The sequence below is a fragment of the Capricornis sumatraensis genome, chromosome 5 (assembly GCF_032405125.1).
Source record: "Capricornis sumatraensis isolate serow.1 chromosome 5, serow.2, whole genome shotgun sequence".
NCBI classification, from domain to species: domain Eukaryota; kingdom Metazoa; phylum Chordata; class Mammalia; order Artiodactyla; family Bovidae; genus Capricornis; species Capricornis sumatraensis.
Window position 1 is genome coordinate 106591974 of NC_091073.1, and position 18286 is coordinate 106610259.

The 18286-nt window shown below is 46.0% G+C and overlaps 1 protein-coding gene across 2 annotated transcripts in view; it reads left to right on the top strand.

Annotated features, from left to right (window-relative positions):
- The first annotated feature begins 16628 nt into the window (after nt 1–16628).
- TRIM24 (tripartite motif containing 24) overlaps nt 16629–18286 on the top strand; it is a 113030-nt gene continuing 111372 nt past the window's right edge. For both annotated transcript variants that reach the window (XM_068972541.1, XM_068972542.1), the window contains exon 1: nt 16629–16992. In XM_068972541.1, the coding sequence (XP_068828642.1) occupies nt 16629–16992 (364 nt within the window). The remainder of the gene's footprint in view (nt 16993–18286) is intronic.

Sequence of the window (18286 nt, forward strand, 5' to 3'; positions counted from 1 at the left end):
GGTCATGAGAAATCCTCACCAGCATCTAATGCTCTTGCTCTCCTTGGAGACTCCCTTTTCTTCCAGCACAGGCAACCCATATCTCCTCTCTCAGAAGTGGTGGTAGAGGTGTTCCTGGTGCTGTGTAGAAAATGACAAGCCATCCAGTTAGGCTGAACCTTAGAATGAGTATGAGAAAGCAGTGAGGGTCAGTCAGGAAGATTAGATAAGGATATCAGAAAGGAATCAAATTATGGAGAGCCTTGGATGCAGTGGTGAGCCACAGAAATTATAGAAAAACAGAGGGCAATAGAGACAGCTGTAATTAATGAAGAATAAGAGTGTGAATTGCAGTAAATATACATATTTTAATACCCCCATTGTTTTTTAATATTTATTGTTTGGGATCAATATGTACATACTATTTATTTTAGGCATGATGTACATAAGACGGTAGGTGTTGCAAGAGGGCATCAGAGGGCAGAGACACACTGAAACCATAATCACAGAAAACAAGTCAATCTAATCATACTAGGATCACAGCCTTGTCTAACTCAATGAAACTAGGCAATTCCCATGGGGCCACCCAAGACAGGCAGGTCATGGTGGAGAGGTCTGACAGAGTGTGGTCCACTGGAGAAGGGAATGGCAAATCACTTCAGTATTCTTGCAGTGAGAACCTCATGACAAGTATGAAAAGGCAAAATGATAGGATACTGAAAGAGAAACTCCCCAGTGCCCAATATGCTCCTGGAGATTAGTGGAGAAATAACTCCATAAAAAATGAAGGGATGGAGCCAAAGCAAAAACAATACCCAGCTGTGAATGTGATTGGTGGTAGAAGCAAGGTCCAATGCTGTAAAGAGCAATATTGCATAGGAACCTGGAATGTCAGGTCCATGAATTAAGGCAAATTGGAAGTGGTCAAACAGGAGATGGCAAGAGTGAACGTCGACATTCTAGGAATCAGCGAACTAAAATGGACTGGAATGGGTGAATTTAACTAAGATAACCATTATATCTACAACTGCAGGCAGGAATCACTTAGAAGAAATGGAGTAGCAATCATGGTCAACAAAAGAGTCTGAAATGCAGTACTTGGATGCAATCTCAAAACTGACAGAATGATCTCTCTTCATTTCCAAGGTGAACAATTCAATATCACAGTAATCCAAGTCTATGCTGCAACCAGTAACGCTGAAGAAGCTGAAGTTGAATGCTTCTATGAAGACCTACAAGATCTTTTAGAACGAACACCCAAAAAAGATGTCCTTTTCATTATAGGGGACTGGAATGCAAAAGTAGGAAGTCAAGAAACACCTGGGGTAACAGGCAATTTGGCCTTGGAATGCAGATTGAAGCAGGGCAAAGACTAATAGAGTTTTGCCAAGAAAATGCACTGGTCATAGCAAACACCCTCTTCCAACAACACAAGAGAAGACTCGACACATGGACATCACCAGATGGTCAACACCAAAATCAGATTGATTATATTCTTTGCAGCCAACGATGAGGAAGCTCTATACAGTCAACAAAAACAAGACCGGGAGCTGACTGTGGCTCAGATCATGAACTCCTTATTGCCAAATTCAGACTTAAATTGAAGAAAGTGGGGAAAACCACTAGACCATTCAGGTATGACCTAAATCAAATCCCTTATGATTGATTATACAGTGGAAGTGAGAAAATGATTTAAGGGACTAGATCTGATAGACAGAGTGCCTGATGAACTGTGGATGGAGGTTTGTGACATTGTAGAGGAGACAGGGATCAAGACCATCCCCATGGAAAACAAATTCAAAAAAGCAAAATGGCTGTCTGAGGCAGCCTTAAAATAGTTATGAAAAGAAGAGAAGTGAAAAGCCAAGGAGAAAAGGAAAGATATAAGCATCTGAATACAGAGTTCCAAAGAATAGCAAGAAGAGATAAGAAAGCCTTCTTCAGTGATCAATGCAAAGAAATAGAGGAAAACAACAGAATGGGAAAGACTAGAGATCTCTTCAAGAAAATTATTAGATACCAAGGGAACATTTCCTGCAAAGATGGGCTTGATAAAGGACAGAAATGGTATGGACCTAACAGAAGCAGAAGATATTAAGAAGAGGTGGCAGGAATACACAGAAGAACTATAAAAAAAAGATCTTCTCAACCTAGATAATCACGATGTGATCACTAATCTAGAGTCAGACATTCAGGAATGTGAAGTCAAGTGGACCTTAGAAAGCATCACTACGAACAAAGCTAGTGGAGATGATGGAATTCCAGTGGAGCTGATTCAAATCCTGAATGATGATGCTGTGAAAGTGCTGCACTCAATATGCCAGCAAATTTGGAAAACTCAGCAGTGGCCACAGGACTGGAAAAGGGCAGTTTTCATTCCAATCCCAAAGAAAGGCAATGCCAAAGAATGTTCAAACTACCGCACAATAGCACTCATCTCACATGCTACTAAAGTAATGCTCAAAATTCTCCATGCTTCAGCAATGTGAACCATGAACTTCCAGATGCTCAAGCTGGTTTTAGAAAAGGCAGAGGAACCAAAGATCAAATTGCCAACATCTGTTGGATCATGGAAAAAGCAAGAGAGTTCCAGAAAATCATACATTTCTGCTTTATTGACTATGCCAAAGCCTTTAACTGTGTGGATCACAATACACTGTGGAAAATTCTCAAAGAGATGGGAATCCCAGACCACCTGACCTGTCTCTTGAGAAATCTGTATGCAGGTCAGGAAACAACAGTTAGAACTGGACATGGAACAACAGACTGGTTTCAAATAGGAAAAGGAGTACGTCAAGGCTGTATATTGTCACCCTGCTTTTTTAACTTACATGCAGAGTACATCATGAGAAACGCTGGGCTGGAAGAAGCACAAACTGGAAGCAAGTGCTAGGAGAAATATCAATCACCTCAGATATGCAGATGACACCACCCTTATGGCAGAAAGTGAAGAGGAACTAAAAAGCCTCTTGATGAAAGTGAAAGAGGAGAGTGAAAAAGTTGGCTTAAAGCTCAACATTCAGAAAACGAAGATCATGACATCTGGCCCCATCACTTCATTGGAAATAGATGGAGAAACAGTGGAAACAGTGTCAGACTTTATTTTGGGGGGCTCCAAAATCACTGCAGATGGTGATTGCAGCCATGAAATTAAAAGATGCTAATGCCTTGGAAGAAAAGTTATGACCAACCTAGATGGCATATTGAAAAGCAGAGACATTTCTTTGCCAACAAAAGTCCATCTAGTCAAGGCTACGGTTTTTCCAGTGGTCATATATGGATGTGAGAGTTGGACTGTGAAGAAAGCTGAGCACCAAAGACTTGATGCTTTTGAACTGTGGTGTTGGAGAAGACTCTTGAGAGTCTCTTGGACTGCAAGGAGATCCAACCAATCCATTCTGAAGATCAGCCCTGGAATTTCTTTGGAAAGAATAATGCTAAAGCTGAAACTCCAGTATTTTGGCTGCCTCATTCAAAGAGTTGACTCATTGGAAAAGACTCTGATGCTGGGAGGGATTGGGGCAGGAGAAGAAGGGGAGAACAGAGGATGAGATGGCTGGATGGTATCACTGACTCGATGGACGTGAGTCTCAGTGAACTCCGGGAGTTGGTGACGGACTGGGAGGCCTAGCGTGCTGCGATTCATGGGGTCACAAACAGTCGGACATGACCGAACGACTGAAAGGAACTGAACTAAACTGAACTCTTATTATTTATTATTCTCTCCAAACAAAGGGCTCCCCAGGTGGCTCAGTGGTAAAGTATCCACCTCTCAATACAGGAGACTCAGGAGACATGGGTTTCATCCCTGGGTCAAAAAGATCCCCTGGAGTATGAAATGGCAACCCACTCCAGTATTCTTGCCTGGAAAATCCCATGGACAGAGGAGCCTGGTGGGCTACAATCCATGAGGGCACAATAAGTCAGACGTGACTGAGCAACTGAGCACACACACACACACACTCTATAAATAAGACTTCCCTATTTACCTCCTTTTTCTTCTAAACCACCATCATCTGAGGGAATAAAAGGCACCTGTCTTTCAGTCTGCTTAAATCTTCTATGTGTGTGTGTGTGTGTGTGTGTGCCAGGCAGTCAGTTGTGTCTGACTCTGCGACGCTATGGACTGCAGACTTCCCAGGAGCCTTTCTGTCCATGGGATTTTCCAGGCAAGAATGCTGGAGTGAGTTACCATGCCTGCCTCCAGTGAACCTAATATACCACCTCTATAATGAATTATTAGCATATTAAAAGCATTAGTTTATAATACAGAGTTTGCATTCCTACTATATGAAATTTTTCAAGGTACAGTTTCAAAAACAGTGTAAAAAGGGAAGGGCATCTCAAAGGAAAAAGCATGTGCAAAGCAGGGAAGAGTTAAAATTGCTGAGCATAAAGTAGTGGGAGCTTCAGCCTGAGTAGTCTATGGAGATGAAACCACGGAGGGGTGACAGATGGGTTAAGAAATTTGTTTATCTAAAGGTGAAAGTGAAAGTTGCACAGTCATGTTTGATTGTTTGTGAACCCATGGACTGTAGCCTGCCAGGCTCCTCTTTCCATGGAATTCTCCAGGCAAGAATAGTGGAGTAGGTACCCATTCCCTTCTCCAGGGGATCTTCCCAACCCAAGGATTGAAACCAGGTCTCCCACATTGCAGGTAGATTCTTTACTGTCTGAGACACCAAGGAAGCCTGAACATAAGGAAATTCAGTCCATTTTTCTATCCTATGTCAATAAAGATCTAATATTCTTAGGCCATTTTTCTTGTCATTATATCATAGCTATAGATTGACCATTTAAAAAAATTTTTTTCCAAGGGGTTCCCAGTTGGGGTGTGGAAGCTTAGAGGGAGCAATTCCTGTTTTAACTTGAGCAGTTTGTACTAGATCTCTGCATGTTCAAACTAACAAAACCAAACAAAACCAGAAGGTAAAGGTATTCCTGGGACATCCACGTCACAACCAGGAGATGCTACTAAAATTGAATTTGTGGAGGGGTCTAAGGACCATCTTATAAGTAAATTTGCCAGATGATTCTTATGCAAATTAATATCTAAGAAACTACTACTATACAAAATAAATAGCCTTTGAGAGTCATTAAAAAGGAAACTTCACTCTGGAGGCCTATTGGCGTTATTTTGTCCCTAAGTCATATCCGATTCTTTTGGACCCCAGGAACTGTAGCCTGCCAGGCTCCTCTGTTCATGGAATTTTCCAAACAAGAATACTGGAATGGGTTGCCATTTCCTTCCTCAGGGGATCATCCTGACCCAGGGATTGAACCCATGTCTCCTGCATTGCAGGCAGATTCTTTACCACTGAACCACCAGGGAGGCTTATGGAGATTGGATTTAAGGACCTGTTTGGAAAAGAGGCTGCTCAGAGAGGAATAATTTGGGAAAGGAAACATCTTGAGGGAAAGCTAGGATCAGTCAGTTCAGTTCAGTCGCTCAGTCGTGTCCAACTCTTTGCGACCCCATGAATCGCAGCACGCCAGGCCTCCCTGTCCATCACCATCTCCCGGAGTTCACTCAGACTCACGTCCATCGAGTCCGCGATGCCATCCAGCCATCTCATCCTCTGTCGTCCCCTTCTCCTCCTGCCCCCAATCCCTCCCAGCATCAGAGTCTTTTCCAATGAGTCAACTCTTCACATGAGGTGTCCAAAGTAATGGAGCTTCAGCTTTAGCATCATTCCTTCCAAAGAAATCCCAGCGTTGATCTCCTTCAGAATGGGCTGGTTGGATCTCCTTGAAGTCCAAGGGACCCTCAAGAGTCTTCTCCAACACCACAGTTCAAAAGCATCAATTCTTCGGCGCTCAGCTTTCTTCACAGTCCAACTCTCACATCCATACGTGACCACAGGAAAAACCATAGCCTTGACTAGACGGACCTTAGTCAGCAAAGTAATGTCTCTGCTTTTGAATATACTATCTAGGTTGGTCATAACTTTTCTGCCAAGGAGTAAGCATCTTTTAATTTCATGGATGCAGTCACCATCTGCAGTGATTTTGGAGCCCCCCAAAATGAAGCCTGACACTGTTTCTACTGTTTCCCCATCTATTTGCCATGAAGTGATGGGACCAGACGCCATGATCTTCGTTTTCTGAATGTTGAGCTTTAAGCCAACTTTTTCACTCTCCTCTTTCACTTTCATCAAGAGGCTTTTTAGCTCCTCTTCACTCTCTGCCATAAGAGTGGTGTCATCTGCATATCTGAGGTTATTGATATTTCTCCCAGCAATCTTGATTCCAGCTTGTGCTTCTTCCAGCCCAGCGTTTCTCATGATGTACTCTGCATATAAGTTAAATAAGCAGGGTGATAGTATACAGGGTGACATACTCCTTTTCCTATTTGAAACTATCTATTGTTCCATGTCCAGTTCTAACTGTTGCTTCCTGACCTGCATATAGGTTTCTCAAGAGGCAGGTTAGGCGATCTGATATTCCCATCTCTTTGAGAATTGTCCACAGTTTATTGTGATCCACACAGTCAAAGGCTTTGGCATAGTCAATAAAGCAGAAATATATGATTTTCTGGAACTCTCTTGCTTTTTCCATGATCCAGCGGATGTTGGCAATTTGATCTCTGGTTCCTCTGCCTTTTCTAAAACCAGCTTGAACATCAGGGAGTTCACGGATCACATACTGCTGAAGCCTGGCTTGGAGAATTTTGAGCATTACTTTACTAGTTTGCCCTCCCCAAATGTCATCTCTTCTTCCAAGATCATTTTTATTTTAAAAAGGATTTTCTGACCCCATCCCTGTCTCTTCAAAGTTCCAGCATTACTTCAGTTCATCTCTGTTCAGTCTCTCAGTCGTGTCCAACTCTTCACTACCCCATGGACCACAGCACTCAAGGCCTCCCTATCCATCACCAACTCCCGGAGTCTCTCAAACTCATCTCCATTGAGTCGGTGATGCCATCCAACCATCTCATCCTCTGTCGTCCCCTTCTCCTTTTGCCTTCAATCTTTCCAAGCACTGGGGTCTTTTCCAATGAGTCAATTCTTCACATCAGGTGGCCAAAATATTGGAGTTTCAGCTTCAGCATCAGTCCCTTGAATGAACACTCAAGACTGATCTCCTTTAGGATGGACTGGTTGGATCTCCTTGCAGTCCAAGGGACTCTCAAGAGTCTTCTCCAACACCACAGTTCAAAAGCATCAATTCTTCAGTGCTCAGATTTTTTTATAGGACATGGAACAATAGACTGCTTCCAAATAGGAAAAGGAGTACATCAAGGCTGCATGTTGTCACCCTGCTTATTTAACTTAGTACATTTAACAGAGTACATCATGAGAAACGCTGGGCTTAAGGAAGTACAAGCTGGAATGAAGATTGCAGGGAGAAATATCAATAACCTCAGATATGCAGATGACACCACCCTTATGGCAGAGTGTGAAGAAGAACTAAAGAGCCTCTTGATGTAAGTAAAAGAGGAGAGTGAAAATGTTGGCTTAAAGCTCAAGATTCAGGAAACTAAGATCATGGCATCCAGTCCCATCACTTCATGGCAAATAGATGGAGAAACAGTGGAAACAGTGGCTAACTTTATTTTGGGGGGCTCCAAAATCACTGCAGATGGTGACTGCAGCCATGAAATTAAAAGACGCTTGCTCCTTGGGAGGAAAGTTATGACCAACCTAGACAGTATATTGAAAAGTAGAGACATTACTTTGCCAACAAAGGTCCATCTTGCCAAGGCTATGGTTTTTCCAGTGTTCATGTATGGATGTGAGAGTCGGACTATAAAGAAATCTGAGCGCCGAAGAATTGATGCTTTTGAACTGTGGTGTTGGAGAACACTCTTAAGAGTCCCTTGGACTGCAAGGAGATCCAACCAGTCCATCCTAAAGGAGATCAGTCCTGAGTGTTCATTCAAGGGACTGATGCTGAAGCTGAAACTCCAATACTTTAGCCACCTGATGTGAAGAACTGACTCATTGGAAAAGCCCCTGATGCTGGGAAAGATTGAAGGCAGGAGGAGAAGGGGATGCCAGAGGATGAGATGGTTGGATGGCATCACCAACTCAATGGAGATGAGTTTGAGTGGACTCCAGGAGTCGGTGATGGACAGGGAGGCCTCACATGCTGTGGTCCATGGGGTCGTGAAGAGTTGGACACAACTGAGCAACTGAAAACTGAACTGAACAGCCGGAATTCCATCACTTCAACTAGCTTTGTTCATAGTGAAGCTTCCTAAGGCCCACTTGACATCGCATTCCAGGATGTCTGGCTCTAGGTGAGTGATCACACCATCATGATTATCTGGGTCGTGAAAATCTTTTTTGTATAGTTCTTCTGTGTATTCTTGCCACCTCTTCTTAATATCTTCTGCTTCTGTTAGGTCCATACCATTTCTGTCCTTTATCGAGCCCATCTTTGCATGAAATATTCCCTTGGTATCTCTAATTTTCTTGAAAAGATCTCTAGTCTTTCCCATTCTGTTGTTTTCCTCTATTTCTTTGCATTGATTGCTGAGAAAGGCTTTCTTATCTCTTCTTGCTATTTTTTGGAACTCTGCATTCAAATAGGTATCTTTCCTTTTCTTCTTTGCCTTTTGCTTCTCTTCTTTTCACAGCTATTTTTAAGGCCTCCTCAGAGAACCATTTTGCCTTTTTGTATTTCTTTTTCTTGAGGATGATCTTGATCACTGCCTCCTGAACAAAGTCACGAACCTGCATCCATAGTTCATCAGGCACTCTATCAGATCTAATCCCTTCAATCTATTTGTCATTTCCACTATATAATAATAAAGCATTTGATTTAGGTCATACCTGAATGGTCTAGTGGTTTTCCCTACTTTCATCAATTTAACTCTGAATTTGACAATAAGGAGTTCATGATCTGAACCACAGTCAGCTCCTGGTCTTCCAACAACACAAAAGAAAACTCTACACATGCACAAAACCAGCATCACTTCACTTATTTGTAAAGACGGCACTTCCATACAATTCTTTTTTCACGGTTGTCTTGTTGATCACTGAACTCAGGATAGGCAAGGCATGAGTGAGGAAGCAGGAAGAAAATGAGAGGAACTGCAGGAACTGCAGACATGCTTTATTCACAGTGGCTGATGCAGCAAAAAGGGATATTTCTGGTTGACTTAATACAGGTATATGTGAACAAAGGAGGCGCTTTGCCAAGTTATCACATCATGATGCAAGTGCACATTGCTATGAATGATTGCAGCCCTTAGTTACATAGCCATGCAAAGTCATTGTTTATAGGAAGTGGATGAGAGAGCCTGACCATTGCCATCTTGGCTAACTGCTATTTGTCTACATTCCAGCCCTTCAGGGTTTCTTGCTGCATTAACTATACAATTTCCATCTTCTGTGGCATCCTCTTAGCACATAATGCAGCCACAGGAACTCACATCCCACAACAGCAGTAGAGGCTACAACAACCATCTACCAGGCCTCAAACTACCCCCCCCCCCCCCGGCCCAGTACATAGCAAAACCAAATGCCAGGTACTGGACCGGTTGGCCCACCATTCCTGCAGTGCGTCTCCAGTAAGTTGTTATACCTCATGAATTTCCTGTGTCATGTGCTATAATGCTATTATAACATTTTTATGACTATCTGGAATATACATACAACATCCCATACATAGTAATGCACACACTCTGTCCTGTGTAGCAGTTGATAAGTCTAGGGCTCAGTAAGACTGTTTTCCTCATGTGGTATACTTCTTCATCTAACAGAGTTAAGTCCTGGTGCGTGTAATTCAGATCACGGGTAGCATGCAAGGCAAGGGCAGTCACTTGTGCTTCAGTAACTATTGCTCCCCGTTGGGGCAAAAACATGGCCTGCAGATAGTACCACCAGGGCGTCCATTTCACATGGTACCATGCACAGCCCTATTAGCAGGTGTGCAAGCGTAACATACACTGAGGTGAGTAGGAACGGTCAGCCCCAAGAATATGTCCACTGCGAATAAAGCATGTCTACAGTCCCGGGAAAGTATGCCATCCATACGGCCCACATACCCAAGGTTCCATGAGGGACAGGAATTACACTATAGGCTTCTTGATAATCCTGATCAAGGCTAACATTAGCACAGAGGGACGCGGGAGAAGGGGAAAATTCTTTAAGCTTTTTCCACAGTTTGTTGACAAAGTGACAAAATGTGGTCTACTGGAGAAGGGAATGGCAAACCACTGAAGTATTCTTGCCTTGAGAACCACATGAACAGTATGAAAATGCAAAAAGATAGGACACTGAATGATGAAATGGTCTTCAGTCTTGCAAAACATCTTCAAGGGGATGGCCAGCCTTTGGAAAGGATGTGTTTTTTAGTTGTAGCTATTCACAGGTGCTGGGAACGATACAGACGAGGTTGTTGGATGGCATCAGTGACTCAATAGACATGAGTTTTAACAAGCTCCAGGAGATGGTAGGACTGGGAAGCCTGGCATGCTGCAATCCATGGGGCCGCAGAGTTGGATACGACTGAGTGACTGAAGAACAACATTCACAGATGGGCAGGGTCAGATTATCTACGTGCTGAACAAATGCACTTCAGTTTACAGTCAGGCAGAGGGACAGAGTCCTCTGAGGCAGGTCATTATGTCTGATTGTAAAAACAAAAGCAACAAAAAGCAGGTCAATGAAACAGTTCCAACGTGAAGTCAGAACTGGCTTCTCCTTTGCAACAGTATGGGACTTGAAATACCCATTGTATTCTCAGTCTATGTGCCCATTCCCGAACCTTTTTTCTGGGGAAATAGGTACCTTGATCACTCTCTATGATTAGAGGATGGCTTTAAGCTCCTCGAATCTACAGAGTTGATCTGTGGCCTTCCATGGTCAGGCAAAAAGCAAACTTGTGGCTGGGTCTACAGCTGTTAGTGCAAAGCTGGCATTGTCTGATGCTGGCAGAGGCCCTATCAAGTCCACTTGCCACTGAGTCAAGGGGACCCTTCTCCTTACCACTTGTCCATTGGCAGCTGCCAGTCTATGGAGATAGAGGTCTCCTCCTGGTCACATGTGGGGCAATCATGGCAGCATCTGCTATCTCTTTCCATGAAATGAGAAGATCCCATCTTTTAGGGACTGCCCACACGGTTTTTGTCCCTGCATGGTGCAGGCACTGGTGTACCCAAGCTGCTACCTCATTGGACGGAGCCTGTTCCACCCGCCAGACATGCACAAATGTGTCTGCTGATCATTCCTCTGGCTCGCCGTAGGCAAATGCCCAGTCACATGTATTATTGTTATGTCCTTCTCATGCCCTAAGTCCCTCTGATCTTGTCACATGGCTTGCTCCCTCAGGGGTCTATGGCCTACCAGCCAGTGCTGTGCCTTCCATGTGGTGATCCATAACATTAGACCTTTATAAGCCATGCAACTATCTGTACAGATAGTGAGGGGTACTGCTTCATTCTTGGCCACTATCCGGACAGCATGTAATTCAGCCCACTGCCTACTTTGACCAACTCTGGAATCAAGCCATATAGTATCCCTGGCGAGCTGGATATCAGTGGCAGCCCAGAAGGAGGCCTGGCCTCTGCTGAACCCATCAATGTATCTGGCTTGAACATGTATTGGTGGTTTACCTTCTTTAAATGGTAAGTGTCCTGGTTCCATCATTGTCGGGGTGTCTCCCAACGTTTCTACTGTAAATGTAACAGGCTCTAGAATATGCTGCAGCTTCTGTGACAAAGGACTGGCAGACGGGGAGCTCCTTTGTTCCAGATATGCTTCCTATTTAGCCAAGGTTGGGGTCTTGCCACTCTCTGGTCTTGGGAGATGACACCCAAGATCATCACACCCAGCTAGCCCTCTATTGGGTAGGTTGTTTTAATATGTACCAGAGCCTTCCCTGTGATCACTTCTGTGGATAATAAAGTGGCATACACAGCTGTTAGCTGCTTCTCCATCAAGGAGTACCTCATTTCTGCCCCTTTCCGTAATTGAGACCAAAACCCCATAGGGGCACATAGCTACTCTTGCTGTTCCCACAGACCCATCCAAACCCTTCAAGGGTGATGTGTATATCTAACTCAGAGGGCTTAATGGGATCTATAACCTGAAATGCCTTGGCCTGCCACAGTGTCCACTTAGTAGCTCAGAATGCTTGTTCTATGGTATCCAACCATTCCGGGCCACCCACTTTCTTGTAAGTGAGTATATAAGGGGCATGCCAGTTGGGCAAGATGAGGTATAATGCCTTCCAGTATCCTAAAAGTCCCTCATAGGTCTGCAATTGAGCCACAGTAGTAGGTTGCAGGAACATTTGTATGTTATCAATTACCACTTCCAATATCTGGAGAAGGCAATGTCAACTCACTCCAGTACTCTTGCCTGGAAAATCCCATGGACAGAGGAGCCTGTGCTGCAGTCCATAGGGTCACAAAGAGTCAGACATGACTGAGCACCTTCACTTTCACTTTTCACTTTCATGCATTGGAGAAGGAAATGGCAACCCACTCCAGGATTCTTGCCTGGAGAATCCCAGGGACGGCGGAGCCTGGTGGGCTGCCATCTATGGGGTCGCACAGAGTTGGACACGACTGAAGTGACTTAGCAGCAGCAGCACCTTCTGATATCACTTTTGTCTTCCCAAGAACTTGACAAACAATCCAGGCCCTTGGATTTTTGTGGCATTCTCAGCCAACCCACATGATTCCAAATGCGCTCTGGTGCACACTGTTCTAAATCTTCAAGAGAATCAGGGGTTAATAACATATCATCAATATAATGGAACAGGTTCACTGATGTTGGGTGCTTCCATTCCACTAAGTCTTCCACAACCAGCCAGTGACATATAGTTAGGCTATGCAGGTATCCTTGGGGAAGGACCTGAAACATCCTCTGTCTTCCCTCCCAAGTAAATGCAAGTTGACCTTGACTCTCATCAGCTATAGCTATAGAGAAAAAAGCATTAGCTAAGTCCACCACATAGTGATAAGTGCCCAACACTGTGGTCAATGTGTCCATGAAGTCACAGGTCAATGGTATGGAGGCATGCAAGGGTGGCATGATTTTATTGAGTTCTCTGTAGTCCACCATCATCCGCCATGAGCCATCAGGCTTCTGAAAAGACCACAGCGGGGAGTTAAATGGACTATGAGTGGGCTGTACAATGCCCACTTTCACCAGCTCAGTGATGGTAATGCCTATTTCTTCAGGCCACCTGGTAGACAATACTGTCTCACAGCTGTTCCTCTCCGAGGTGCTGGCAATAACTGTAAGGGATGCTTCACATATCCCCTCACAATGGTCTTCACCAAACACACTCAGGGACAAAATTCCCACACAGAGGTTTGCAACATTAGGCCTTGTAGAACATGTATCTCAAAAATATGTTCCGTAATCGGGGATACACACAGTATACATCCACGCAAGGAGCTGTCCAATTTCCAAAGGTAAGGACACAGCCTTTACTTTAACTGTTTGGCTGCCATAGCCATCAATTTGTGCACTAGGACCAAGGAACTGCTCCATCTTGCCATAAAGAAGGCTGCCTTCAGCATTGTTGTCAACCAGAGCCATTACTCTCTGTACTAATGAATCGACCAGTGAATTGCAAATTCTTCTTGGGGCCTCTGCCCTCCACTTCAAGAAGGCACCTTGGCCTGAGCCCTATTCAAAGAGGAAAAGGACATCTGAAGGAACATCCTTGGGCACCATATAATCTTTAACTGAACTGTATCTCTTGCTGTGGGTGTTTCCCACACTTGGTAAGCTGCTGCTCCAGTCTCAGTTGCCTCCATAACTCTAGGAGTGTAGCACTGGGCTATTTACCAATTTTATTTCTGTCAATTCCCACTGCCAGAAAATTGGCCTACATCTGTAACCGTGTGGCCTGGATGGGGACTTTACCAGCTTGGCCCTTCTTTGGGGTCTTCACATTCCTGAGGCTGTTTGCCTGGTGTTGCCCCTCCACTTCTCAAGTCCTTCCTCGTAGGTGGGGTGTCCCACGTAGGTCTCAAGAATAGCATTCAGGGATTCAAAAGAGGTAGATAGGGCATTGTTCACTATGTCCCCATTGGGGCACATTTTTCAAAATGCCATCTTGCATGCTGCCTGTAAAATGCTCATCAGCTAGACCTCGAGTATTTAGGTTAAACATAGACTGTTTCATGCCTAGCTGTCTCACAACTTGGGTTAACTCAGCAAAAGTATGCCACTTACGGGGTCTAGGAGTTCTGCTTTCGTCTACACAGTGCGGATGGCAGCATTAATCCATTCCACCAGGGTGTTTGGCTAGGTGTCCCCTGCATGAGTTTCCTAGCATTCTATAATCTTTGTCTTAACAAGGGGTGAGTGGTTATAGATGCCAATCATTCTATGTCATCCCCCAGAACAAATAATACCATCCACCCCTGTGTCCCAGAGTCACAAAAGCCGCATGGCCAAGGGTTCCCCTTGCTTTGCCGAAATTGCTTACCCAAGTTAACAAACTCCACCTGGGTATATGGTGGACAAGTTGTGAACTCAGTCACATTGGGGACCCCTTGAGGATGTCCGCCCCCCTCCCCCCGCCCCACTGGGGGCCACAGGCTGTTCATGTTTCACCTTCTGCTGTACAATGGGCCTAGCTAACAAGCAGGGACCCAAGGTCTCATAACGCTCATCATCACTGTCTCTTAACTCTTCACTGTCCTAGGCACTGGGTTCATCAAGGCCACACATCTCTTACTCCAGTGTACATATACTCTGCTCTAGTTCTTCCTCCTGTCTCGTCTCTGTAATTTGGACACTTGGACAGCTTGCCTGCAGGCACTATCCATATTAGACTTCCGAGCAGTCAGGAAGATCTACCACATAGTGCCAGCAGCAGTACATGCCACTTTGTCTGGCAAATGGGAACTCACCGTCTGTAACACCTTTTCAAGGCTATCCAGTGACCTGTCTGCCGCCTCCCAGTCTTCCACCAAGGCCCACACCGAGAAGACCACGCTGACCAAGTACCACATGCTATGCTGTGGCCACTGGCTTCCTCCATCTATTGGAGCCTCAGGCTTCCCTTCCTGCTAGGTATCCTGCCCACTATGCCAACTGTTTCGCTGATCACTGAATCCAGGGTAGGCAAGGTGCGAGCAACAAAGCTGGAAGAAAATGCGAGGAGCCATAGGAACTGCAGACATGCTTTATTTGCAGTGGCTGACACAGCAGCAAGGGATGTTTCAGGTGGGCTTAATATTGGTATACAGAAATAAAGGTGGCAATTTGACAAGCTATTGCATCACAATGCACGTGTGCATTGTTATAGATGATCTCAGTTGTTACATAACCATGCAAAGTTGTTTTTCACACAAAGTAGGGCAAGAGAGCCTGACTACCACCATCTTGGCTACTTACTATTTCTCTAACACAGGATCATTTCCATTTTAACAAAGCCTAATCTGACCCCATCCTACTCTCTGCAAAGGTGCAGCATCACTTCATGTATTCTTTAAAATGGCACTTCTACAATCATATGGGTACAGAGGCTCGTTTCCCCTACCCTATTTCTATACTTTTGTAAAGCTTGGCCATTTTTAAAGTGAAAATATTGTAACTTCTGATCAAAGTTTGTTTGCGGAGGGGTGGTGAGGGTTTGGAGAAATGAAAAAGAATATTTTAGAATTATTTGGATATCAGTATTGACATTTATTTCCATATCTTGTAATGATGCCATATTTATGCAATAAAACACTCAGTCTTCGTTAATCCCTTGAAGAACAAATCAGTTTTATTCACCTAAAAAGCAAATCACTTTTATTTAAAAATTAATTTCACCTTTTTCACGAGGAAAACCTTTAAAATTTTCGGACTTTCAAAAGAACCTCCCCTCTTATCACAGAGATTAGTAAATCCAGGTGGCAAAATCCATGCTACTTCCACAACATTTTCCCTTTTTGAAAAATTCTTCCCTTTGCTCCCTCACTCGACTTCGTTATTCTTAGACCCTCCCCACCATATTTACTCCTACAGGACCTCGGTCCGCAGTAGTAAACAGAGAGTTTTTCGAAGCAGTTAATTAACAGCTTTGGGTAGACACTGTGAAGCCCCGCCCCATAGGAGGAGCTAACACAGTTGGACCGAATTATGTGGTCGATCGTTAACAAATAAACGCTTAATCTTTTTAGGGGAGCTAAACACACACAAAGGACCAATCAGAGGCCGTGGTTCCCGGAGCTCGAGGGGCGGGGCGGAGCAAGCGCCCTCCCACCTCCCAGCCTCCAGCCGCGGCTGTCTGAGCCTCGCGGGCTTCGGCAGGCCCCGCCCGCCGATCAGACGCGACTGGATAGGAGGGCTCTCTCCCTGCCTTCGCTTCGGTTGCTGGGAGAGGGAGGGCGGCGGCGGGGGCGTGGCCTGAGGTGGGGCTCGCGGGCCCCAGAGAAAGGCAGGGAGGCGAGGGCGGGCTCGGCGGGTTTGACGAGCGCCGCGGCGGTTGGCGAAGCGAACCGGGCGCAGCCTCCCCGATGCGAAGAGCAGTCCCCGCTGACAGATCCTCTTCTTCCGGCCGCGCCACCCGGGAGGCGGATCCCCGGGGCCTGAGGAGGCTTCCTCGGCCCGAGCCCCCGTCCCTCCCTCTCCTGCGGGTCACCGGAGCGGCCTAGGAGGAGGAGGAGAAGGAGGTCTGTCGCGGGCGGCGGCGGGCAGAGAACGCGCTCCCCCTTTCCCGGCGGCGGCGGCGGCGGGGGCAGGACAATGGAGGTGGCTGTGGAGAAGGCGGCGACGGCGGCCGCGGCCGCTTCGGCGGCGGCCGCCGGGGGGCCCTCGGCGGCGCCGAGCGGGGAGAACGAGGCCGAGAGTCGCCAGGGCCCTGACTCGGAGCGCGGAGGCGAGGCGGCCCGGCTCAACCTGTTGGACACTTGCGCCGTGTGCCACCAGAACATCCAGAGCCGGGCGCCCAAGCTGCTGCCTTGCCTGCACTCCTTCTGCCAGCGCTGCCTGCCCGCGCCCCAGCGCTACCTCATGCTGCCCGCGCCCATGCTGGGCTCCGCCGAAACCCCGCCGCCCGTCCCCGCCCCCGGCTCGCCGGTCAGCGGCTCCTCGCCGTTCGCTACCCAAGGTGAGTGGCGGGAGGGTGGGGTGGGGTGAGGAGGCCGGCGCCCCGGGGCGGCGCGGCGACCCGCTGTCACGTCGCCGCCGCCCGGGGTGCCCGGCGGGGGAGGGGCGAGGAGGGTCTGTGCTGGCTGCGGTGACATGCAGGGCTCGCGCGCTCTGCGGCGTCCGCGCGCCCCGCGAGCAACTTCCCCCGGCGCTGTGGACTTGGCCGAGCTGCCGCTCCCACCCCCCCGTCCCCCAGCCTCCTCCTCCGGGCTGCGTGGCCCGTGCAACCCGTACTTCTGAAAACCTCTGTTGGAGTGCACTGTTGTCTATCTCCGGCCCTTTGCCGGCTGCATCTAGTTAACCGCTACCCTCTGCCTCCCCGCAGCTTTGTCCAGGTGATACTACTCATCTCGTCTGTACCCACGTTATTTGAGCTGGCGAGGGGAAGGGAGGGATGAAGATGAGGCGGTGGGGACTTTTCTTTGGTTACATATCGGATTCTGTTTTTTGTTTTGTCTTGCATGTTTTGGGTTATTTACCTTAATGAGCCATCAGTTCTCTCCAATGGGGACAAAGGAACTAAGAGACGGTGTTTCGTGGTGCTTCTCTTTGGGAGATTTTGTTTTGAGACGGTAAATGGTAAAGACAAATAGAAAAAAGTGATTTGGAGTGCAGCATTTTCTTGGATTTTGTGGACAGCAGCTGGAAATGTTGAAGTTACTGTTGTCTTTGTGGTGTTTGTTACCGTATAATGAGACTTTTGACAGGTAGGTCCCATTGCTAATGTTAACAGGTTTTGAAACACAAAGTTGAAGTAAGCACAGTAAATTGTTTGTGGTAGAATAATTGAGGTTTTAAATGTTTACGTGGCGAATATTTGAGCAACTCTCTTTAAAAAAAGACAAAGTAACCGGAAATAATTCGGTTTTACATATACTGCCTTTTTAAAAGGGACTAGTGGATGTAGGTAGAGAAAAATTGGTAATTAAATAATTGAGCGAGGTCAAAGAACACATGAAATTGATGCTTTTAAATAGGTTGCCGTGTTAGACTCTTGATTTATTTATATGTTAGAAACTGTCTAGTTGAGAGACAGTTTTCCATGGATCTGGCTGTTTCTGCAGAGCTTGCCAGGGGAGGTACTGACTGCCTGCCCTTTGTTTCTGTTTTTAAAGGATGTTTGTATAAGGAAAAGCCTTGGATGGTAGAGACAGTGTCTACCATCAGAGCAAAGAGGAACCATGCATATGGTACAATGGTAACAGATCAGTGTCTCCTAGGGTAGAAGGCAGGCATGCTTATTGCCCATCATA